Source organism: Phaenicophaeus curvirostris, chromosome 9 (genome assembly GCF_032191515.1).
Source record: "Phaenicophaeus curvirostris isolate KB17595 chromosome 9, BPBGC_Pcur_1.0, whole genome shotgun sequence".
NCBI lineage: Eukaryota > Metazoa > Chordata > Aves > Cuculiformes > Cuculidae > Phaenicophaeus > Phaenicophaeus curvirostris.
This window is the reverse complement of record NC_091400.1, coordinates 16,295,846-16,321,860: the sequence shown is the minus strand read 5'-3', so window position 1 is coordinate 16,321,860 and position 26,015 is coordinate 16,295,846. Positions and strand designations below refer to the sequence as shown.

Here is a 26,015-nt window from a genome sequence, read left to right as displayed (position 1 = left end):
TAGTGTTACAGTAGCCTCCCTGTGCTCTGGCTTGTTCTGGGAGGTTTTTTCTTACCTTTTTTTTTCCACAACACCATCTGTCTAATTCACCCCTCTTGCTTTCTCCTAGAAACATTTGAAAGGACACATAGACCAAGAGTGTGATCTCTTCTAGGCTTTGCAATGAGCACGTACCAGGCTGCACACGTGACAATGTAGATTTGTTATTCACCCATTTATTTGTTATCCCTTTGTCAGATGAATTCTTTAATTAAAGAAAACACTACCACTGCAGTTAGGTATCTTGATGCGGTTACATTTATCTTTTAAAAAAGAAAATATCTTGTTCTTGAATCCTAACAATTATTTCCTTGTGCTTCTTATCTAAGACTTTTTCAGTTAGAATTCTGTCTGAAAGCTTTTTCCTCTTCTCAGCACTGTTACTTGAGTGCTTGGGTAATGCAACATCCTTCTAATCTTCTCAGCCTCTTTCCTTTTCCCCTCAAATACAGCTCCATCTAACAACAGGCTCCATAATTCTGTTTAGTTTTGCCTGTATGAAGAAACTTTTTTTTTCTTATTTTTTTCTTTTCTTTCCAAACATATCCTGAGACTAAAGGTGGCTCCTTTTCTCCAAAAACTTCAAGGACTGGCACAGAGCCCGTAACAATACTTGTTCTTTCCTGGGCTGTCATTACCTGAAACAGATGGTAGAGGAGAGTTGGGGTCCTGCAGGATGTTTCCCCTTAGGAAAGCAATTGCCTTTAGTTACAGCTGGGCTAATGTCAATTTCTGGCTTGTAAGACATATTTCATTTGAAAAAAAACCAAAACCCAACTTATTTGGAGGAAACACAACTCCGTAGACTTTCCTGTAAAATAAAAATGCTGAAGCTATTTGGAGGAAACACAACTCCTTAGACTTTCCTGTAAAATAAAAACCGGTGAAGCTTCTGCTCAGAATCATGAAATTGGCTTCATAGATTTATAATCCCACTTGGGAGTCTTCACAAATATATATATTTGTGTATTCTTCCGTGTTTTCTCACACAGAGGAAAAAAAATTTACAGAAGGCCTGTGAAAATTCCTCACTTTTGCTAGGTAACAAAATTAGAAATGTCACTAATTCCATGTCGAATATGGAAAATATGCTTGAATTAACACAAGCTCTGCTCTGTACTACAGAGCTTGTAGATATTGCGGATCAAAAACTCTTCTTGTCCTTCTATGCTTAAAACTTCTGGAATATATAAAAGAAATGAGACTGTTCCAAAACAATTCGAAACCTCTTCAGAAAACTTTTTTTGAAGCTGGGATGTAGCCTCTCTCTTAATATTGAAAAATTATGATCCTTCTTTAAAAATCAGGGCAAAATGTACTTCCTTACTGTATGTGTCTTAATGTATAATTCCATCTAAAATGGCTTCAGTTTGTTTCAGTACACATAGGTCAGCACATTGATTCAGGTCTTGTGTATCTACCACTTAGAAGCTCAAGTATTTGTGATGATGTCTGCATGCTCTGAACAAGGGATCTGGTTCAAACTTCTCACTACTTAGTTCAAATTAACATCACTGAATTAATTTAAGTAATTTTGGCTTCATACTTGAGAAAGCAAGGACAGAAGTTAGCCTAAAGTGTGATTTGCAGCTGAGGCAATTTGATAGTGAACATGTTCTCATCAGTGTCACAATATCAGAAAAAGAAGACTGAGCTCTGAAATGATCTTTTTTCATTAATATATCCCATGCTTCTTCTGGAATGTGCTGTGCAGTGCAAACTTGGTCCAGAAAAAGCATCTTGTTCTTATGAGTGGTTTTGAGTTTATTATTATTTTAAGTTATCATAGTAATATATTACATAATCAGTGCATTTTATAGTAATACATTGCTATATAGTTAATGTATTTATTATTATTAAATTTTAAATACAAATAGTGTTATGACATTTTACCCTGCTCCACTGAAGAGCTTTGTTACTAAAGTTAGGAGAAGTGAATCACATACTTGGATGAGCTGCAGTGTTGGGGAAAACAACTAGAACTAGAAACCATAAATTATTTAGATATTTACACAAGGCAAGGCTTTAAATCATTTTAAGCAGATGACCAAAATCAGTTTGTAAGGATAATCAGTCTGTAAGGAAAAGTACAGATGTCTCAATGTCATAAAGTCTTACATTTATTTTTTTCTTACTGACTTCAGAAAGGAAAGAAATCCAAAGAAGCTAGAAGAGCTTTCAAACAGACAATAAATAACTACTGAAGTGGAACAAGGACTAGCCATACATCAACAGAAATTACTTGAGCACAGAGACTTCATCTATTATAGAGAAGGGCTCAAGTGATAAAGCCAAGAGAATTAAAGGAAGGAAAGACAGACAAAGACGAGACAGATCTTGAAATAAACTATAATAAGACATATTTTCTATCTAAGAAATACAGGACAAGATCTTTACCTGATATAACTGGCATAGCAGCACTGCAGCTAACCGTGCTGCATGACTGTATGCAGCAGTACTTGTTGGTCCACATGATTTTACTCAAACTCATTATAATTACATTGGAAGTGTAACATATTCTTTCAGTGCCATAGGTGCTGTGCAAAGGCAACACTAAATTTCACAAAGTAGTTTATTTCCAGGCAGTCCAGTAAATTAATGTTTAAGGGGCATATGTTTCTCTTTTTTTTTTAATAATGAAGAGTATTTCTAAGCAATGTAAGTTCTTTGATCTAGCTTCTCCTTAAATAGTTTATTTTTATAACAAAGTGAAAAGCAATTAATTATATTGGGCTTTTCACCATTCTCAGGTTTTTATTACAGAAAAAAATCTCTAAGATACAAGGTGCATCCAGCATTCAGACCTACTGAAAGTTGTTTGTGGCCAAGGGCCAAACAAATGGGTTAGGCCAACTTTGCTCTTTCCTCACTAGCAACTCAAACATCCTATATCAACTTTTACCTTCCTCCTTTCTGGTATTCCTCTTACACCTGAATTCTTTAGATAGTAGTCTCTCCAGGCTCACAAGGACTGCTGGGATATACAAGAATTCATCTTGCTATCTTACAGTTCATTGATGACTGCATTAACAGTGCTTAAGAAGCCTGGTTCTTCCCATAAGTCTTCTTTCAAATCTGTGGAGAAAAAGCTAATGTAATAAACCAATAAATTATCATAGTAAAGGATGAGTGACCTTACAGAACAAATTCTGGCTTTTCTGCAAGCTTCAGAGCCTCATGCATCCCTGCAGCTGATAGTTTCCGGTTGATATTCCTGTATCTGCATTGCAGGAGGTTGCGATAAGTTGTCCTCAGGTCCCGATTGAAAAAGGCATATATGAAAGGGTTAATGAGAGAGTTTGCATAGCCCAACCATAGAAATGTTCTTTCAACCCACAGTGGGATACAGCTGCATGCTGTACCGCAGATGAAGGGCCTGGCAGTTGAGAGGAGGAAGAAGGGTAGCCAGCAGACAGTGAAAGCCCCAACAACAATCCCAAGTGTAGTGGCAGCTTTCTGTTCTCTTTTAAATATGGAGATATTTTTCTTGTCCTGCTTTAGGAGTCTTGAGAAATTAGTACATTCTTCAGATTCTTTGTGCAGTTTAACAACTCCATTCATAGAAATCCCTTCTATTTCTTCCGGTTGGGGAAAGCCAGCAAACTTGTGTTTAGCAGCACTCCTCTTCGCAGCTTTGTAAATCTGATAGTACATGAAAAGCATCACTGACATTGGAATATAAAATGCAACTGCTGTGGAGTAAATGGTGTAGCCAAAGTCTTGACTGATCAAACAAACCTTTTCATCATTTACATTTTGGGCCCAGCCGAAGAGCGGGGGTATAGTGATAGAGGCAGATAAGAGCCATACACACAGAATCATTTTGGCCATACACTTGCCATTCTGCCTTACAGGGTATGTAAGAGGTCTTGTTATTCCCAGGTACCTAGAATAATAATGCAGAGTTAATACATAATGCAGTGGTTAACTGATAAAAGTTATTTCACATAGTCTGCCCTGGATCAAAACATCTTTGGCTATGGTTTCTATTTCACATTTTTTTAATTCTTTCTTTGTGTGTATTTCAAATCTTTAAATTCATGTGTCTTTCATGTTAAAATTTATAGTGCTGAAATTCTGTTTAAAAGGTCTTTCATTCTGGAAGGAAATCTCCCATTTGCTACAAGAGACAGCAATTTTAATGAAGTTGTACAATCTTCATGCAGATAGCTCTTTTTTTTTTTTGGCTTTTAAGGAAATCCTGAAACCTAAATTATATTTGGTTAACTTATTAAATCTCAGAGCACAGATGTATGCTCACTCCACAAAGCATACCACTTCTTGTACTGAGTGCATGGTTAAGTTTAAAAGAATCATGCCTTCATTTTCATTCTTCTTACATATGCAGCAGTTATGAAGTTCCCTGCCACTAAACTGGAAAGACAAGTTATCTTTCTTACCTTCATATTTCAGATGGGAACAACAAACTGCAAACTTATGCCAAGAGTAGATTATTTCAATATTAAAATAATTACTTTTATCATCATTTAATGAGAAAGAAAGTATATCTATTCAGTGTTCAAACTTTTACTGAATAAAATAACCGTCTATCACTTTGTCAGTTCAAGAAGATCCAAAGAAAATACATTGTTTTACCAGAAACTAAGTTTAGGGTGGTAAGTTGTAAAAAGGCAATAAAAATGTTTATAACATGTCAAGTTTTCATAGAAAAAAATAGGCTTTTGACAAGTTCTATGCTTCCGAAGCTGTAGTAGCTTAAACTGTATATTTTTTTCTAACTAAAAAAACCAAATCTCTCTATGGCTCTATATAGCTGGACAGCAATATCCTAAGTTTGTGTTTACTCCCAACTATAGAGAAGTTCTTTACTTCCTTTCTGGCCAGGGGAATTTTCTCTTAGATGGAATTAGATACCTTTTCCCACGTAATATTGTTACTTTGAAATTTGGTCTCTGCTCAACTAGAACTTACCTATGAACTACAGTTAACTTCTCAAATTGTTCTTTTTTTCCTCCCACCCAAAAGAAAGAATTTTGAGAAAAATCAGTGTTATTCACTTTGTTACTTGTAAAAGAAATGGTTTCAAATCAGGCTTCAGAACATCATTTTGGTTTCAAGAAAAACCACAGTTTATTTACACAGTGAAGATTTTGAAGAGTTAGAAACAAGAAATATAATAACATGATTAAAAATATTTTTGGGAGCATATTTTCTCTCTCTGTTCACCTAGAAAATCAAACATGAGCATTTGCCTGGCTCCGCGAAGTGCTGCATTGTTGATTTTACTGCAATGCAGTAAATTATGTCTGGTGCTGCTGCTTTATACAAGCATCTAGGTATGTTACAGTTCTGGAAGTAGAAAAAAATCACCATTTCATGATCTGTTCTGATGAGTAAGAACAACAACATCACTGATTTTATATTACTGCTCTGGCAAGTGTTCCACAAATGATAGAACTGGTTTATTATGCCCTGTCCTCCATAAGTAAATTACAGCAGGACAGGATTTTGCCAGTGAGGCTGTGCCTGGTGGGGCTGTGAGCTAAGAACAGTTATTAAAATCACCTGGGATTAGAGCTGTGCAGTACATGGACTATTACATTAAAAGGCTGTTTCTTCTTCCCCTCGCCATCAGTACTAGAATATAATCACTGGACCAGTTTTATTCTCTGTGGGTGTACAGTAGAGTCAGCAGAGGTTTCTGTTTCACAGTATCGTGGCTGAAACCGTGCTGTCAAGGAGACAAGAGATTTCTTAGGTGCTCCAAGATGTGGAAGAGTAGGGTTAATGTGGTGAATTTTCAGAGCTGAACTACCTAAGGGATACGTTGTACTGCTTTAAGTAAGGCAAAGGCAGTCCTGGTAGGATAAGAGTGGCACCTTTAAAGTCTGGCCGAGAATAGCACAATTTAGCTACAAAATAGTTAAGCATCCTTTGTGCAGAAAGAGATAACTTGCAATGCTTAGAGTGTGATGCTTTTAAAAAAAGTCCTTAAATAGTTTGTCCACCTTCCAAAGTATGTACTGTTTTAGCTATTACCCAACTGGTCATTAAAAATAACATGCTTCTGAGATGAGCTTTATTATGTAGCTAAAAAGTTAAGCTGGTTTTTTTTCTAAAAATCCGATCTGTGAGCTGCATACTCTGAATGCCTACTTCTTACGCATCAGAATACAACAAAAAGAATTCATGAAAGCAGAAGTATACTGAAAAGTATTGAAATTCATTAGTTTTACCATAGAACTGCCTTTTTTTTTTTTTTTTGGAAGCTATCTGAGCTTCAAAAATGCTATTTGAAATTAAAATATACTAATTAGCATAAAAATACACCAGCATATTTTATGCCTTATCCATTTTGCTAAATGTACTGTGTTGGGGAAAAGAAGTCAACAGGCATAAATTAAGGAATCTTTCTATCTTTCTATGTGAAAACCATTATCCTTGAAAATTTACTTGCAACTTCAAAATAGTGTAAATCATTACTGTTGTCTTATACACTAGAATGTCCAAGGCTTAATAGCTTCACGAACTTCAAAAGTATTGTGTCAAATTTATTGCAAAAATACAGTTTGTATTTGTATTTGTAATGCTTAATCTTTTATTACTTCCAAAAAACTTACTAAAGGTAAATCAGCTGAACTTAATGTATTATTCAAAAATACCTATGCCTTGAGGCCTTACTGCTGGGAAAGAACAAAGTCAAATTTCCTAAAAAGCCCATTTCATGTATTTTAACTATCATCCACAAGAAAGAGGTATCTTGGACTTGTTATTCTGAGATTTGTTTCTTTTACATGCCACAGATATTCATTTTTATCTTGGTGGAGAAGAAACTGTACCTCAGTTCTCACTTGTAAAAGAAGGGCAATGCTGCTCCTTATTCTTCCTCCTCTGAGTTTCTTGACTATATGGTTCTGTCAGAAGGGACATCTATCCATTATTACACCCAGCACAGTGAAGGCTACATCTAGATTACTCCCCAAAGGGATGGTATTTGCAGATGCACAGCCCTTATTTCTTTCAAACCGGTCACAGTATTTCTTATCAGGCATTGCCTGAGGCTGTATGCAGAACACCAGTGTAGGATGCTACAGCAAACAACTGCCGGGCAATGCTATGAGAAGAACAATGCATATTCCAGTTATGGTCCTGCTGTTCCAAGAAGAAAGGCTGCTGGAGGAGAGGAGAAAAATGAGAAGGGAGAACCTGGCACTAGCACCCAGTGGTTACAACAACAACAACAAAAGATGATGGGAATATAGCCCCTTACTTGAAGAGCTCAAAATAAGGGCAGACAACATAGATCAAAAAGACGGCAGATGGTGAGGGATAGAGTAAATTTCTTTTTAAACAAGTGTGTGTAAACAGATGAGCACATCCCTATTCTGGGTTGGTTTCTTACGATTTCTTCAGTCTCTTCCTGGCCACTGTAAGATCAGGAACTGCCTGCTGTACCATAGCCCCATTCAGATGTGAGGTGCACACAATGGGGATAGCTCTAGGGAGGAAAAATTAGCCCCTGCTCTTTCTGGAGCTCTGTTCAAATATAGGTGGAGGATAAAGAGCTCCTTCCTTCATGGGGTGCTATTGTACAAAATTGCCATTTGCCACATTCACCCAAAACCACCAATAATGGAAAAGCTAAATGAGTAATTCTCTTCTTTCCTTTTCCTTAATAAAAATCTGGCTCCCTGTGTTCCAATATTATTTCCCAGTACCTCTAAACTGTTACCATTTGATGACAGGTAATGGTTATAGACAACTTAATGTAAAGCTATTATAACTGTATAGGACTGATCCTGAAACCATTCAGTGTGATGTTTTTTTTCATTATGGCTTTTTTTATACTAATGCATTACAATGACGACACAGAATATTTTTTATCCTACAGGGCTAAAAAACCTCTCCACTGTCACTTGAACTGTAGATCACACAGGCATCTCTTATTATAGAGTGCTCAATGCAAGGTAGAGTGCTCCAATGTAAGGAAAGTAGAGTGGTATGTGGCAGAGAGAATAGGCATCCACTGACCCTGGTGCCTGATTCTGGCGTCTCTCTCTGACTCTCTGTATTCTCTTTTCCTGTTTGCCTTAGCTGTTTGCTTGTTGTGATGGCTGTCATACATTACCGCTTATACAGTGATTATCACACTCCAAACTGGACTGCCACCATGTCCTACTGGATGTTACTGTATTTAAAACTATGAAAGGTTTAATATGGTTCTTTTCTTGTAATTATATTTATTTCATTCTCTAATCTAGGAAATTATGAAAAGTAGTTCTCTTTATCTGCACTACCGTGAAGAGAGTTCACACAGCCATCTGCTTATCATCTACTAGAAGAACTTTTCAGGAAGATCTTTCTTATCATATTGACATGAATAACTCATTTTGTGGCTGAACTGATTAGTAATTCTATAGATGTAGACAAAGGCACCAGATTTTCCTTCAAGAAGGAAAAAAAACCAGCAACACCAGGCTTAGTAGTATTTCAAGTTCGCCAGTCATGGGGTTTTTTTGTGTTCGTTTGGTTTTTTTTGTTTTATGACCCCTATTTTCTCCCCACTAGAAAAGTCATTTACTCTTTTTTTCTGTGTGTTTTTTTTCCCCTGGGGAAGCTAAATGTAGCTGTAGTATTTAAACTCTAAAAATAGTGAGTTGTTCATAGCTACACTGGAAACTTTGAGATGGGTCTAGTCCTCACATCTTTAGAAAAATCTAGAACGCAAACTGGGACTTAACAGCTACATTAACAATAGGAAAAAAAATATTAATAGCATGGTCCAATTTGGGATCCTGTGTCCAAAGTATTTATTTCCTCTGTTATATGGCTAAATCATAAAAAAACCTTGCTTCTCGCTGTGAGCAAAGTCACAGAGCAACAGAAAACTGAACAGCTAAAAGCACTGAAACTGTTTTGAAGCCTCCTGCCCAGTCCAGTGATAAATTGAAGGCACCATGAGATCAGCATCATTTATGCCACTTTTGAAGCTCACACATGTAATTCCTTTGTCTCTGGTTCCCCTGTGTTTTTATAGGCAGATAGATTTCTGTTCTAAGTAGTCCTCATTCATTTCTCAGAATTGACTGACCTGATCTAACATCTGATTCTTCCACAATCAGATTAGTATCTTTCCCTGTCTGACTTTGCTTTTATGAAGAAGATGGGATTACTATGGAATAGAATTGGAAATACTGTACTGGAAACTATATACATGTACATGATAACTGTTTCTACCAGGAATCTCTACGTATTGTTCTGTTAACACTTACCACATGACTAGGAGTTATGCTCAACCTGAAGTTCTTCTAGGTTTTCCTATTATTGTATTTTAAATGAGTCATAGAACTATTTTGTTTCAAAGACATAAAAATGCTTACTTCTTTGCTTTTGTGCTCTTTTTCTAGAACAGCAGCTTTCCACCTTCATTATATATCCCCTTGCATTAGCTTCTTTGCTTAACCGCAGCTATAGAATCCTGTCTGATCATTCACCTGCAATAATAACTTACTCTGAAGAAAAATGATCTTCCTTTAGTGGCTGTGATTCTCTCATGACCTTTCATATTTTTTTCTGTTTAATTCACTGCGACATTAAGAGACACTCCATAAGAATAGGGGAACCCTGCCAATCCTAAAAGCTATCCAGAATACAGAAATATTGTCTCTAGTACAGTGATAGATCTAGATTTTTTTCCTTATACTTTGATACATTAAATTGTAAATTAAATGTAAATATGACAAGTTGAAACAATGATCAAATCTATTATTTCTGCTATGTCTATGTTAAACCACCTAACAGAAATTGTTCTTTTCAAATATATTGTGTTTACACTAAGTAAGAGATGCTATTCTACAGACCTACTTTTAGATAGTATAAGGAACACAAGTAATCAGGGAAATTCTATTCCCATTGTATGTTTAAGTAATTGAGATGGGAGTAAATGGAGAGAAACAAAAAAACTTGAGTTCTGAGCCTTACAGTGCATGACTATGTTGTTATAATGTGAAATGTAACCTTGTTAATTACAATACGACTGTCGTGGTTTAACCTGGAAGGCAGCTAAACACCGTGGAGCTATTCACTCACCACCCCCTCAGTGGGACGGGGGAGAGAGCTAGGAAAAAAAGTAAACATTATGGATTGAGATAAAGACATGAGAGGCAGTAAAGTCCTTGACTCTGTGTATGCACTATTTAGCTACAATCAAAACATTAGGGTGTTATCAATATTATTCTCATACTATATCCAAAACACAGTACCACAACAGCTGCTAGGAAGAAAACTAACTCTATCCCAAAAGAGACTTTGTCCAACTAGTTCTGTGCTTCATCTAGTTAAATGTTGCATCTTTTCTATGTAGTGAATGAGTCCTTAGTTCATAAAAACTCTTAGCACAGTGGCAAATCTTGATATCTTAATTGTATTTGCTAGAAATGGTTAAAGCTTTGCTTTGTCCTTCTCAGTTGATGGTGAACGTAGTAACATGAAAGATCTTAAATATGGTTTGGTATCTATTCTTTTAGATGATTATGCTTCATGTTTCATACAGTTTCAACGTTATTTTTCATCCAGCAAAGATTGCACCTGTCCAGGCCAGTGGTAGCCAGTTTCTCAAGTAGAATACTGTGAGAAACTGTCAATGGCTTTAGTAAAGCCCAGGTAGACTACATCCACAGCCTTTTCTCCATCTAGTGGGTCACCTTCTCATAGAAGGCGATCAGGTTAGTCTAGCAGGACCTGCCTTTCATAAACCCATGCTGAGTGAGCCTGACCACCCTGTTGTCCTTTGTGTGCTGTGAGATGGCACTCAAGATGACCTGCTCCATCAGCTTCCCTGGCACTGAGATCAGACTGACAGGCCTGTAGTTTCCTAGATCCTTATGTATTACCTTAAATTGTCTTTACAGGAGGAAGACATTCATTCTCACTGTTAGAGTGGGTACATATTGAATACAGTACTATACTTCTATTGAACATAGCAAATGTTCTGACGAGTTTTCTTTTTCTCAAAATTTATTGTAGAGGTTTATTTTTGATGGAACTCAAGAAATGCAGGCTTTCCTGGAAGTATGAGAGGATTAAGTCAATCAAAATTAAATATCTGTTCATCCTAAAGGAATGTAATTTGCATAGCAGAAGATTATGTTTTCCTGTTTTACATTTCTTTCAGTTTTGCTGTACTTTCATGGACATTCTTCCTCTCATACTGCACAGCTTTACACCTTCATATTTTTTCTTCTTTATTTTAGCTCATTTTTCATTCTTTTATTTCACTCATTCTATTTTTACTTCTCTTTCTTGCCCTGCTTTATTTCTATTTTTCTCTTAGCTCTGTATTTTTGCCTTTTCACTTTTGCCTACTGATCTGAGACATACATCCCATAGATAGGGGGATGTATTCTGCTCTCATTCTAAGAAGTACCTATCAACTATACAACAATATTGCCAGAAAGAGGTGCTGTCTTAGTTATAGTTCTTGAAACCATATTCCTCCCTCCTTTCAGACTTTGGCAAATTGCTTTTATCTGTCTTCACCCTTTGCCCTTCATTTTTCCTCTGCATGACTCTCAGAGCGTTTGTTACCAGTCACCACCTTGTTCTTAGCTTCCTGACAGAGTTTGGTGGCCTTTGGCTTTCCACTGCAAATAAGCTGTTTGGAATACAAGGTCCCAGTATGTAGTTTCTGATGTTTTTTTCTGCAGCTTCATACCCTATGATATAATTTACACTAGTTGTTGAGTCATTTTATCAGTCAAGGAGAAAAAGGAAAAGCAAGATATCTTCCAAAATGGCTGTTTGTTGCTATATTAAATAAGGTGATTTATATCAGAAAACACTATTTCGTTTAGAAGTAACATTTCAGTTTATTCCATATTAAGTGCCATTTTATTATTCCAAAATATTTTAGACTCATAGGAACAAACGCAGTGCATCTGCATTGTGTAAACTGTTGTACCTACCTGAGTATCTAATTACACATAGACTGATGTCTGTCTTATGTGACTATTTTATCATCTTTGTGTTTAATGCAGTATCTCATTTTAAGTTATTACAAGATGCCTGGCCCCTTTTTGAGAGGGTAACAAAGATATTTAAGCCTTCTGAGACTGTCTGAGAAGGCTAAGATAAGAAAAGCTTTGTTCTAAAAAAAGAATTAAAGAGAAATCATGCTCTAATTTATTTCAATCTGGTTGTGTTGTAATGTTTGTTTATTTGAGATCAGGTGTGCAGTAAAAAAGTTTAGGCTGGAAGAAAGGTCGGAAAGATGTTTTTATCATGTATGGCCTTTTGTATGGTAGAAGAGAACTGGTTAATTCTGAAAAGTGAAAATTAAGCTGCGAATGACAATAAAATTTTTTGCCATGACTAGAGGGAGGAGGTACTGGCAGTGAGCTTGAGGAGCAACAGAAGAGACCTTGAGCATGAATGCATTAAAAAACTACTGAGGAAGGATCAGGCTTGACTTGAAATATTGCTAAATGGTGTTACATGGGACTTGAGAGAAAAGAAACAGAGATATGCTGGGAGTTACTTATGTTTGTCCTCCTTCTACTAGTCTAGAGAATCTTGAAACAGCAAGTGACTGCATTGGATGAAGGACCGGGCCACCAGATGCTGTTAAGGCACTGGAGAAATTATATAGCTCTATTGTTTCTTCTTTATGATAAATAAATAGGTAAGGCACGCTTTAGCAATGGAAGTCATCTTTATGATGGCTTTAGTTCCTGAGGAGTTGATCTTGTGTTCTGTTCCTTACTCCGAAGCATTTCTACTTCACGCACAATAAACCTCGCTGTCCTTCTGGCAATTACAGTCTGCTAAAAGACAGGCATTAACCATGATCTTTTGCTGAATGCCTACATGTTTAGAGGATCTAAAGCCTTAGATGATTTATTTTCTCATTGGCCTGAGCCACCTATACAACTAAAAATAAGGTTCAAGTCCCTGAACTTAATTTGATCCTATGGACTAACCAGCACAGAAAAACACAATAGGTGGATGTCATCAGGATAACCCAAGCTGCCCAGCTGATAGGCTGGGCACTCCATAAAGTTGATATTTGCTGAAAGAAAAAAGGTTATTTGCTTCTTCGCCTTTCCTGTGGGGAAGAGTAACTTTAAGCAAATACATGGTTCCTTGAAGTACTAGCTGATATGAAATCCCTACTGTGTTAAACAGAGGCAGTTCCTGAGCAAAAGAAAACATAGGAATGGAATAGAATACATTTTGCAGACAGGAACTGGAAAATTCTCATTTTTTTCTTTTGGTTCCCCCATCTTACCCATCTCATCCTCCACATCCAGGTTACTGTCAAAGCCAGTGATGATTTTGGTGTTTTGTCAGAATCTGCAGTACTTTCAACATATTTTTTATTTACAAGATTTTTAGTTTTCAGACTTACAGTTTACAAATAGAGCTCAGATCTCTCACCCTGCCATATCCTGACTGATGTTGTCCTGTGGCAAAGATGAGCACTTGTGATTCCAGGCTACCCTGCTAGCTTCAGCCATGCCAGGAGACATGCCAGGAGACAACCACCAGACATGCCACAGTCTTGGGATCACCTCGTTCTGTGCAAGCATTCAAGTAAGCTGTAGTAAGAATTGCAATGTGTTTTCTCTCAGTTCTGTACTCTGCCAGACATCTCTGTACTCTGCACAAACATCCCTTAGGTGAGCAATGAGGCAGGCTGATGGGTCATGTGATCTGTGACTGTATTTAGGCAAATTTATCAGTCTACCAACTTCTCCTCCCATACGCGTGCTGGCAGGCACATACATACACTCACCAGATGCCCCTCTCGTATCTGACAGCAAGGTGGATCCCAAGATGTATGTGCTAGAAACAAGTTGAAACCAGACAAACTCTAGGAGGCCCTTCAGAGAGGGTACTGAAGTGCCTGCAGATGCACATGGGAGGGTGCCTAAGTGGATGCCACCGAGGCAGCCTAGAGAGTTTCTCAGGACTAGTGATGAAGACTCATATTAGGCATTGGAGAACAGGTCTTCAGATGGTTCTCAGGAGGAGAAGGTTACAAAAACAGTACAGGGATATCCAGTTCAACACAAAAATGCAGAACTCTCAAGTCCCTGTACCCAGCTGAGCACTCTGGCTGTTCCCTGGCACCATACTGGCAGAAGACAGGCCTCCCATGCCCCTTTCTTTTTGCAGGAGAAAACCTAAACGCACAGGGAGATGCTGAGAGCTCTGCTTTGGGTGATCAGGGAACCTGAATATCAGGGTTTGCCCGTGCATACCAAGCTGACACTTTAGATGCGGTTTAAGTGTAGACCCTGATCACGAGGGCATCACTAGCCAAGGCTGGTGCTTTAGTCGTATAACCCGGGGGGGTTTATTTTGCTTGAGATAAGCTAACAGATACCTTCAACTAAAATCTGTGGGGGTGTGATTACAGAGCTATGAAAAACTGTCTGTTTTAAAAAGAAAACCCTTGTCAGACTCCCATGAAGTAGAAATGGCTAAGGTGATTTTCTCCAACTCCACTACATGAGTCATGCTCAGATTGACACTAAACATCAACTTAAAAGGAATTATTTTGAAAGTTATAATGGTGTTTCAAAATGAAAGCCTCCTACAACTCTAACTAGAAAATCATGACTGATGCCTTTAGTACAAGTAAATGAAGCATTTCAAAAACTTCCGCAGCAGAAAGGATGAATGAAAAGAAAAATCAGAGCCCACTGAACTGATAATATCGTTTTATTAAAACAAAGTATCTTTAGGGAACAGCTATTTAAATGTGCTGGTATTCATGCCCCCTCTCTTCCTTCCTTGAATACAAACAATTTAAAACATACTATCTCTAGAAAAAGCACTTAATGAACAGCCTCCTCTAGAATTCTTCTTCCCTCCTCCCACTTCTTTCTCTTTCTTTCTCTGAAGAGTCAGGAAAAATACTGGAAGGACCTGGTCCAAAGTATCTTCTTTGCTTCTCCATGACAGTAATTTTGCAAGAGCCCTAAGGAATGCCTTTATAGTAATTATGGATTAATCTCAATATAGACCTAATCTACTTGGACATTTTTGGCTTTGTCCATAGCCATATTGGCCTGAAGGCAGATCTGAATTTGTCAAAAATCACACAAAGATTTTGCTATGCTCTGCTGAATCAGGTATGTAAAAACTGGAAATGTCACCTCAGGTTTTGCATTTTTGCCCAAGCTCAGCAGGAAAAACCCCACAGTAAAACTCACAAGAAAATCTAAGTCTAAAGCAGGTTTAATTAGAAGTCTTATTTCTAAAACTTTAGGATGCGCAAACCATCTTGTATAGAGTCTGTAGAGAGCCTGGATTTTTCTACAATGTTACCTGTGGAAATGCCAGCCAGCAGTACCTACTGTTCCTAGAAAGTGGGCACTGTCAGTTTTAATTTCACCCTTTTCCTGAGAACTACTTTTAACATATTGTTATTGTAGTTCAATGTAAAATACATTCCTCCTCATCCTATCACTACAAGCCCTTGCAAAAAGTCCTTCCCCAGCTTTTTTGTAGGCCCCCAAGTACTGGAAAGCTGCTCCAAAGTCTCCTCGGAGCCTTCTCTTCCCTAGGCTGAACAACCCCAACTCTCTCAGCCTGTTCCCATAGCAGAGGTGCTCCAGCCCTCTGATCATCTTTGTGGCCCTCCTCTGGACCTTTTCCAACAATTCCATATCCTTCTTATGTTGAGGATTCCAGAACTGGACATAGTATTCCTGGTGGGGTTTCATGAGGGCGAAGTAGAGGGGCAGAATCACAGAATCACAGAATAACCAGGTTGGAAGAGACCCACCGGATCACCGAGTCCAACCGTTCCACCTCCCTCAACCTGCTGGCCACGCTTCTTTTAATGCAGCCCAGGACACGGTTGGCCTTCTGGGCTGTAAGCATACACTGCCGGTCCATGTCAAGCTTCACATCCACCAGTATGCCCAAGTCATTCTCCACAGGGCTGCTCTCAGGTAATTCCTTCCTTGTAACTCACACAAACAGTTATTTATTTGTAATTTCTTGATATTTTAGCGGTATATTTTCTGTTCAGCATGTGGTACAGAACGAGGTTATCAAGTCTCATAATTTTTCTTGTTAAAGAACGGGAAGCCTATTGTAGCTAACAAATCTCTCAACTATATGTCATTTATTTTCTTAGCACTCATTTTAACTAATATATTTATTTACAGCATGCTTATATACCAGAACCTAAACTTTACCTTCATATGTAATCCTCCTGGCTGCTGTCATTTTTCTCAAAAAAAGTCTCACTCAGTGATATTTTGTAAGTTTATTTCAATAAGTAAATATGTTATGGGAAGCTTTCCTCTATAAACTGGAAACAGAAAATCTGTAGGAATTCAATATTACTTCACAAGTATTTCTTCCCCCTGCTTTCTCTCAAATTCCTTAAATACACAGCTGCAAATGCCCTTTAACTGAAAGAGAAGGCCAAAGGGGAGAAACATCTAGTGACAAAAAATAACTGTAGCAAAACCCAGACTGTGGTGGGTAAAACTGTTCAGCCCTTCACAACCACAGTATTTAATAGTTCATTTGTCCTAATATTTACTTATTTTACCAGCAGATTTGGGAATGAAGAAAAGAATGGCCAAATGGGCACCCATTCTTTGTAGCTAACCAATCCTCCACTCCAAGGAACTTCAAACCTCCTAGGTCTTCCTCAGTCCTGCCATGATCCAGTATCATGTAGCTGGCTATTTTCCAGCTTGCTGCTTCAGTAACATTTAACCCAAACCCAGAAAAGTCCATACTCCCCATTTCAGATGTCACCAGGTCTCCTTTTGCAAGGGCAACTCCAAGTAAGCTTAAAGATTGCTAGATAGGAAACCTAAAAAAAAAAAAATTAGCCACAATAACGTGTCCTCTTTGCCCTCCGCACTAAGGGCTTGCTCACAAAAAACTTCCACTCCTGTATACTCTTTTTCTTCAGCAACATCTTTCATATTTTCCTCCTTTTTAAATCATGAAAAATCTGAAATCCTAAATATTTTTAAAATATAGAACGAATCTCAACACAAACTGCTACCACTGACATCACAGGCATAAAAACAATACAGCCAATCTACAGAATAAACCTTTTGCTTTTCTCCTTTCAAGAAAGGAATTTCTGCTCCTTTTCCCCTGGGCTTTCTGTTCAGAATGACAGATTTTGAGGCCAGATTCAACTACTGGTTATCCACAAATGACCATTTGTCCAGCTCAGTGGGGGCAGCTCACAATTCTTCTACAATGCCTTTTCATGTTCCCCAGAATTTAGAGTTAGACCTTCATGGTGAACCAGGAATAGATAAAGCTGATGGTAGGGCATCTCCTCCTCCAAAGTCTTTAAGGTAGCAGGATTTAAAGATTATCAAGGATCCCAGAGCTCTCTTCTCTGTTTAATTTACAGATGCTAAACCACACACAAAAGCAGTGAAATAAGTGGGATCAGCAGATGGAAGACCTTCTTGTCTCTCAATGAATGCCTTTCCTTTGCTTTTCTCAGCAGCAAGTTGTCAACTCTAAAGGTTCTTCTGAGACATGGTGGCATCAACTTTGTGTAGATAAAGACAAATTTACCTAAGGTTTATTGCTGTGCCTACAGCTTCCAATAATACCAGTTCTCATTGCCAGGCCGACAACTTAAACAAGCTTTTGAATTTAGGAGCAGAACTTTGGCATCAGCGTAGGATGAATCACCACAGCTGGCTTATGGGTATCTCAGGGAGCTCACTGCAAACAGCCACCATTTGGGATATTTGATAAGATGCTCCTCTCATTGCAACATTTAGGCAGCAGTGCTAAAGCTCCATGTTAAGTAACAAGCTTTGGAAATGTTAAGCCCCTTCTTGTGTTGTTTAATTCACAAACAATCTACTATGCTATTTGAATTTCAGTTATTTCTTAAAATATTAAGATTGTGTTCTGCTAACAGCCAAACTCATTTAGCAAAAATAACTTTTTAATATGGAACAATACACCCTTGAGAGACCATAATCAGCTGTGGCTAAAACTGCTTATGCTAAGATGTGGGTCTCTAAATGCAGACTCTAAAGGTAAAAGAGGAACTGAAGTACATAACACTGCAGAAATTAAGTCTTTAGAGACAAAGCTGTACTATTTTTAGCATCAAAATATCTTATTCGACTATTAAAGAAAAGCTTTGCATCTCGTCAGCAGCAGTTTTGGGTCATGGGTATAAATATTTCCAAGTAATTTGTAGCCAGATAACACACTGACTCTGACCAGGGATTTAGTATTTCAACTATTTGTTAAATGTTGACTTCTACAGCAAACAAACAAAATTTAACAACCCACATGGAGAACTGCTTACAGAAATTATTTTGGGAAATGGTACTGTGTATCTGAAATATTTCATGGCAATCACGATGTGTTTTCATGGTCTATATTCATGATGACAGTTATGTTGTAAATTGTAAAATAAGTTTAGATAATAATAATTTTTATGTGTGTTGCCAATTTCTAAATACCAGTAACCAGAGCAAATCTTCTGGGCCACTATTCTTTACCTTGATTAAAAAATCCCTACATTGTCTAGTGTGGGAACAGTCCTCTAACTAGCAAAGAGACACAACTGACAACAGACTTGGGATTTTTGCAGTAAGCTTTTGTGTCCCACTCTGGAGATCTGCAAACTATGTGTTCAAATATGTTGTCCCTAGTCTCTAACATATCTCACGTTAAAAGCAAAGAGTTCATAAATAATGTACTTACAGAAAGTTCTGCATCTGTGGCTCAATTTAACTTGCTGCAGCAATTGGCCATATTTCTGAACACAGGTATTTATGCAGCTAATGAGAAATGATGATACCAGTGTCAGCAAGGTTACTGATCAGTATTCTTCAGTGGGAGGAAAGGTGGCACAGCTGCATGCCAGGTTATTGGGAAGAGGTCTCATGATGTGTCTGCCCAGTTCTCCAATAAAAAGCTCTCATCAAAAGACTGGAGAGTTTTCAACTCAAAACAAGTCAAAATTTATTTAAATGAAAACTAGAAACTTGATCTGTTTACATACATAAAACTCATCACATGGTGTTAGAAGTAAAAAGGTTTATACAGAAGTCTCCCATAAAAACAGTATCCTTACAGGCAAGTCTTTGCTTGCAGTTCTGATTTTACCTAATTCAATGAATGTCTAAGATAGATACAATAAACTTTGCCCAGTTTCCCTTGGTTCCTAAGCAGTTTTTCCACCATTGTTAATATGAGGCAAGCTCAGAAATGATTAACAGACTTCCCTTGTCATTATATTTTTAACTTACATTCCATGAGCTAAAAAAATTTGGTTTCAAGTTTTTAACAGCACCAAACCCCCACCCATTTCCTTGATATATCTCAGGAATATATCTCAGGAAAAACTGTTGCCAGCTTTTTCATCAGGACACAATGTACCTCTAAGAATAGACTTCACTCTGGTTTCTCCTTACTTTAAAGAAGTTATTTTTGCAGTGTCCCTCCTTGCTTTTGTGTTTTGTTTGCTTTTTAAAACAATCATGACCATTTTGCAGTGAAATAGCTGTCCATGATGATGTTAACACTCCTCACAATTCAATAGCAGAGCCAAATGTAAAGACATAAAGAATATACTCAGTATTGATTTGATATCCCTGCGCATCTCAATTCTGCATGTTATTAGAACAGTTGGCGCTACTAGAATTTTTCATTCTTGTCTGTAGATTATCCAAAAAAATTGTTTACTGTTTAAGGTGAATCACTACCTGATTTGCATACATGCTAACATGTACAGAACCACACATGTATATCAGATAATCTAGACGTTTTATATAAAACCTCCTGAGTAATAACTAAGGTACAAGAAGGAAAACCAAAGCTGCTACACTCTTTTAATTTTGTTATGTTAGTTCAAATAGAACAGAAACAAATTTTCCCTATGGTATATTTAATAACTTTCTTTAGGAAAGAAAAACTTAAACTTTTGTAGTAAGAGTTTGCTAAAAATTCTTGTTTTTTCCTGTCTTCAGTATAGATAGGTATAGATCAGTCCTTTAGAAATAGTTGACTATTCAGTGTAATGTGAAAAATTAAAACTTTTAAGCTTTCCAGCTGAAAGAAATTATCCTCATCCTACAAACTGTAGTGACCATTAGGACAAAACTGCAGTGAGCACTGCTTTATGATGCTTTGTACACTCCTATATCAAAACTTGTTATTTTGCTCCTCAGTCTTTCTTGTATGACAATTGCACCTTGGCAGACTCAGCTGTTTCTCAAGCTCTTTCATGTTCAAGGATCAGATCTTTGCGTGATAAAATGAGAGAGAAATAAAAGAGGTGTTTGTAGCTTAAAGACAGCACCATACGTACAATATCAACTGCAGGTGAAACGAGATGCTGTTTCAAAAGCTGCCACAAATGCTTCTAATAAAATGTTTCAAATTCAAAAACAATATTAAAAATAACACTGGATTTCTTTTAAAGAAAAAAATATATTGTTCTTATATAATTTACAAGAATTTTTATAAGTAAGTATCAGAGAAAATTATTCCAGAAAAGTCAGAGAACATTCCTTTATTAATTTCTATTCCTTTTATAATCTAGACAATTATTTACAGACAAAGAAAGAGTACAGTTGTTTATCAGGCTGAACAATGGAAAGAATGGCTCTTGTGACAGTGGTGGCAGTTAGGAATTAACTGCCCTGCTGATCCCAAAACTTTATTCTGCAATATAGACCTTAATTGCTGTAACTCCATCACACACTTTTCCTATAGTTGGTTTTAGGTTTTTCCCAATTTCTCAGTTATTTCTGTGTAAACATATATACATAACAAAATCTCATGGGGAGTACTGTATTTACGGTAGATCCAAAATATATTGCATACAGGATTTTTTCATATCTTTTCTACATGTATTTTCTGAAGGACCTGAGCAGGGCTGGCAGAAAAACCAGGCTTTTCCACCTGTGGCTTGAAGGCAGAGGAATAGTTGCAGTGCTCTTGGGTGACATTAGGTTTAGGAAATTGCTGACAGGGTTTTCAGGTCACGTTATCAGTTTTGGATGTAGGCAAGAATTAGACACCTGGATTCTGTTGAAAGTGCTTAAAACTTCATTTAAATTTAGCCCCAAATTCTTCTTGTGAGGCACCCTGAGGTTACCTCAGTTCCCAGGCACGCACCAAGGACGCTGGAAGTGGGTGAGTTTCTAGGGACTGACATAGTCTAAGGTGAAGCTTAAGTGCTCATACTTTGGAGTATGGCAAAAGATACCAAACGGGGAGGGAGAGATAACTGATCGTTGTGTATAAAAATCTCAGGATTAACAAAAAGGTCCACTTTGGTATCATTTGCACACAAATTCTAAGTCCTAATCAATTTAATGGAAGTCTGGAATACTCATGAATTGCTGGCTAAGATAAAGACTGGAAAAGTTCCTCCGAAAGTGTTTCATTACTTGTGTGGGTGGGGGGAAGTGTTATAATTTGTCAACTGTATATGAGTAGTTACATTACTTTATTACTTTCTAAGCCAAAGAGCTATTTTTAAATTTAATTAAAAATTGCTACCTATGCAGTTATCCAGTGGATACTCTCCAAAATAGGATTTCTATAGCTGTCTTGAGTTAGAAGAACATGATGAATCAGCATGCAAACTTCACCAGTTTAAATTCAGTTAATTCCCTTTATGTGTTCGTTCACCCACTACAATGCCGTTTGCATCCATCCCTCATAATTCACTCCCAATGTTCACTCACTCTTAAATGTAAAGGAATCTAAATGTGGACGAGGCAGAGAAAAAACAAAATTAAACACACCAATAAAAAACATGAAGGAGGCTTCTATTCACTGAGGCACAACTATCCTGCCAAAGTCTCTGTAACTCCTACCCTTCTCCAGAGCTACTCCTCATATCATGGATGGCAAGTATAGTGAAGGTAATACTGATTGTCGCGGTATCAAGGTCTCTTGCTTGTTCGAGCCTTATGAAAGTTGAAAAGGGAGAAATGCTCTTCCCTTTCCATCACATCTGTTTTAGTTCTGAGAGACCTACCTGTAATCAGAGAGCCTTCTTCCAAAGTGTGGGGGTGAAAAAGACAGAGATACTTCAAAAATAACATGCTCATCTCAGGCCACCCTGATAAAGATCTGTGGAGGTTTTCATGTTGTGAAATAAAAGGAAAGATATGATCTGAAGAAAAGCATAGCAGACTAAATCCTGGTATTGTTAGGGTACACCTCATGATCTCCACAAGTTTAGTTCTTTGTGGATAATAAAATGATCTTTTCAGAGCAGCTTCTTTCTTGTGCACTCTGCAAAAAGTAGAGATCTCCATAACAGCATGCTAACATGTACTTTGCAGTCTTAACATCTATACACCTTAGAGCAGAAGCAACTTAAAAAGTACAAGCAGTGCTTGATGTGTCTGACTAGGGGAAAAAAAGATAGGTTTTTTTCCAAAGGAATGAAACTGGCCCATTTATAGACTCCACGCTAATCTGCATTTTTTAGAGCTTTCCAACTGATAAATTCAACTGAAAAATGCCTTCACCACTAAGCGCTGCACAGCAAAATATCTCTGTGTGCAATGGGCCTGCCAGGTGCTCACATTTTGAGGCTCTCAGTGGCATGAGCTGAGTAGTACATACTTGTGCAAGAGAAACAAATCAAAAAGCCTCTTCAATTTACTCATTTTATCCTGTTTGGAAGGGCCTCAAAGCCTCTTTTCTACCAGCTATATTTGTTTGTCTAACAAAAGATACTACCTCTCCTTACAAACCTTGCCTAACAGTTTGTAACAAACTGGTTTGGTTTTTGTTTTTTCTTTTTTTTTTTTAAAGAAAGAAATATTAATTCAATAGTAACATTCTTTCAGCTATTTACCCTCAACTGATTTTCACAGCTGCCTCAGGAAGAACCTAGAGGTTTAACAATGAAAATTTTAAAATACCTGAGTTATTTGCTCTCTCTGCACTGCCTGTCACAGCAACAAGACTCATGTTTCCCTTCACGAGAGACTTTACCACAATAAAGGCTTCTTAAACTATCCTAAAGAGCCAGATGGCAGGGCAATTAATAATTATTCTTCAAAAATGTTCCTTTTTGTCCTATCTTAATCCTTCTCTCCTAACAAATGTCTCTCACAACCCCAGGACCGCTTGTGCTACAGCGCTGAAGTGTATCTAAATAGCACCAAGGAGAGCGACCAAGCAAGAGGATGGTGGATTTCATGTCTTCCTAGATAATATGCAAGTTAACCCATTTAAAAATGGTCCTTTTGAAAATGGTCTCATCCTCTAATGCACTACATACATTGTGATTTGCAGGCTGCTCTACCATATACAATACTATATATGGAGACATTAATTTTTTCAGAGATGCATCTCCCTCACCGACCATTCAAGGCTTTCCTAACTGCCTAAGAGTAACAACTGCATGTAAGATAGCACCATTAAAATCAATGCTACGCTGGTGACATTTCAGCATTCATATTTAATTTTGGTCATTTTTCCTTAGTTTGCATATTTTGTACATATTCACTATTCAAAGCTTAGTCAACATCCCAAGCTAATCTTTGGCCTGACTGAGCAGTGTTACAACAATATAAGATTATTTATTTTTAAATAGGATTACAAACAGGGGGATTTTTTTATTATTTATTGCCAAGTGGTAGAGACATTTTGCTAACGAGTTGGTGGCTTCTCTCCTTTTATTTATGATATCCCCTATCTTAACTATATGATGAATTTGGGTGACAGATATTAAAGCATCACGACTCACAGAATTTTCATTTCAAGTAGAGAGTAGACAGCAGTATAATGAATTATGTAGAGATCATGTTAAATAAACATTCAGTGATAGAATTAGGAATGCAAAGATGAGAGGAGAAGAATTCTGGCTTAAACCAGCACTTATTAATGAAAAAGTCATTCACAACAGGTTATATGCTGGTCTAAGTACATAGTTATATCTCATGTTGGTATTTTAGGGAGATGGTGGAGTGGAAGAGGGATGGAAAGAAGACAGCAACAGACCCGATCATCCGTTTAACCAGTTCAGTCAAAGCCCCTGTCCAGCATACAGCAGTGACCTCAAATATTAAGCTAAGAAACAAAAAAGAGTAAAGCTTAATTACTCTGGTGCTACTATGGGAATCAGTTACACGTCCTTACTTGGGTAAAAAAGCTTAATTATGTTAACCTGTCTTTAAAAGTTTATTAGAAATGGAGGTAGAGAGCTCAGACAGGGAAGTCAAGAATGATCAAAGAAAGGAAGTACTTGGTGTGGAAAGATTGGAAAAATTCAATTGTCTATCTGAAAAATAGGTAGGATAGAAAAACCGAGAACAACACTGGGAAGGTAGATAAGCTTATTTGCATTTTCTTACAAAACTGGAATTAAGTTAAAAAACAGCAAATTTCGAGGTGACAACAGCAAAAAAGCACCACCTTTTGATACTCAAAGTCTGCATGTGTATTCCATTGCTACAAAATGCTTTACAGCATTCATATAACTGCTAGCCATTATAGAAGTCACAAAATAGAGAACACTGGAGCTAGGGATACTTATACAGAAATTAAAATTTTGAAATGAATATAAACTGCTAAGTTCCTTGGCATGAAACAACCTCTGGTTACTGTGGGAAACTCTTTTGAAAGACTTTCTTTGCAGACACTTAAGGCAGTGCTCTTCCCCAAAACTTTCTCAAGCAGTCAGTAAGGGCTGCTGTTCGACATCAGAAATGTTAAACAGCCTAGTTAGGCAGTTCTTCAGTTTCTGCTAATTGTCTTGAGTTGTAATAAATAAGAGCCTCCCTCTAGACAATAAAATTCTTAGCACAGGATTTAGGCTGTGGAAAGGCTGCAACTTACTTTAGAACGGGACCTGCATGGAATAATGGAATCAGTCTCCTGCAGAGGACGTGGCCAAATGTGAGATTTTAGGTATAGGCTTAACATCAGAAATGAACGTCTAAGATCTTCTTCTGCAGTCTCCCTATTGCCCCAGTGCCTGTATCTTTTGACAAAAGCTACATGTCAACGAGCACATCGTGGGCTCAAGAGGGCAGAAGAAATTAAACAGAAAAAAAAAAAAAAAAGCATGTGAAAGTAATTTTTCCTTCAAACAAAAGGATATTTGTCAAAAATGGTCCTATCAGTTGAAATGCAGCTATTCTGGAATTGTACCAGAATAACGATCGGGTCCTAATCAGCTGTAATTTCTGAGCCTCCTCCGATCCGGTAGAATCCGACTGAAGTCAGAGGGGAGACACCGTCACCAGCTCGGGAAGAACCAGCTCACACCTGCCCGCGGCATAAAGCAGTTTAAAGACCTGTGCTGCAAAACCTAAAGCGGCTGCGAACGCCCCGTCACTTGTGAAGAGCGACAGTAACCGCATCCCGTTTCGCTCCGCAGGGACAGCAGGGAGGTCCCCCGGCGGGACAGCCCTGCTCCGGGCTGCTCCGGCGGCTCTTTCGAGCGGGAGAACCGGGCTTCCCCTCGCCTCGCACCGTGACCCCGCGGCTCGTCCCCGGCGGCCTCACCTGTCGATGCTGATCACGCAGAGGGTGAGGATGGAAGCCGTGCAGCACGTGACGTCCATGGCGACGAAGACGTTGCAGAAGAGGCGCCCGAAGATCCACTCGCCGCCGATGAGGTCGGTCACGCTGACGAAGGGCATCACGGCCAGGGCCACGGAGAGGTCGGCCAGGGCCAGCGAGACGATGAGATAGTTGGAGGGCTGCCGCAGCTTCTTCACGAAGCAGACGGAGATGACCACCAGGCAGTTGCCGGCGACGGTCAGCAGGGTGATGAGGGAGAGCGCGGCCCCGATGACAACTTTCTCCGCGCTGCCGTAGCTGAGGATCTGCTCCCCGCACCGGGACTCGTTGGCGGGGAGCGCGGTGGCGGCGGGCGGCGCCGTCGTGGGGGGCGCGGGCAGGAGCCGCGCGGGGCCGCGCGGGGGCCACGACCCGGCGATCATCCTAAGGGCGCGCGGCTCCGCCGCCTCACCGCGGGGGCGGCCGCCGAGCGGGGAGCGGACCAT

At 38.3% G+C, this 26,015-nt stretch overlaps 1 protein-coding gene across 1 annotated transcript in view; it reads right to left on the bottom strand.

The window, feature by feature from the left end:
* The window catches only part of HTR7 (5-hydroxytryptamine receptor 7), a 32,575-nt gene extending 6,560 nt beyond the window's left edge, over window positions 1-26,015 (bottom strand). Inside the window, exons 1-2 of the mRNA XM_069864140.1 lie at window positions 25,513-26,015; window positions 3,179-3,925 (exon numbers count right to left, since the gene is read on the bottom strand). Of these exons, the coding sequence (XP_069720241.1) occupies window positions 3,179-3,925; window positions 25,513-26,015 (1,250 nt within the window). The remainder of the gene's footprint in view (window positions 1-3,178; window positions 3,926-25,512) is intronic.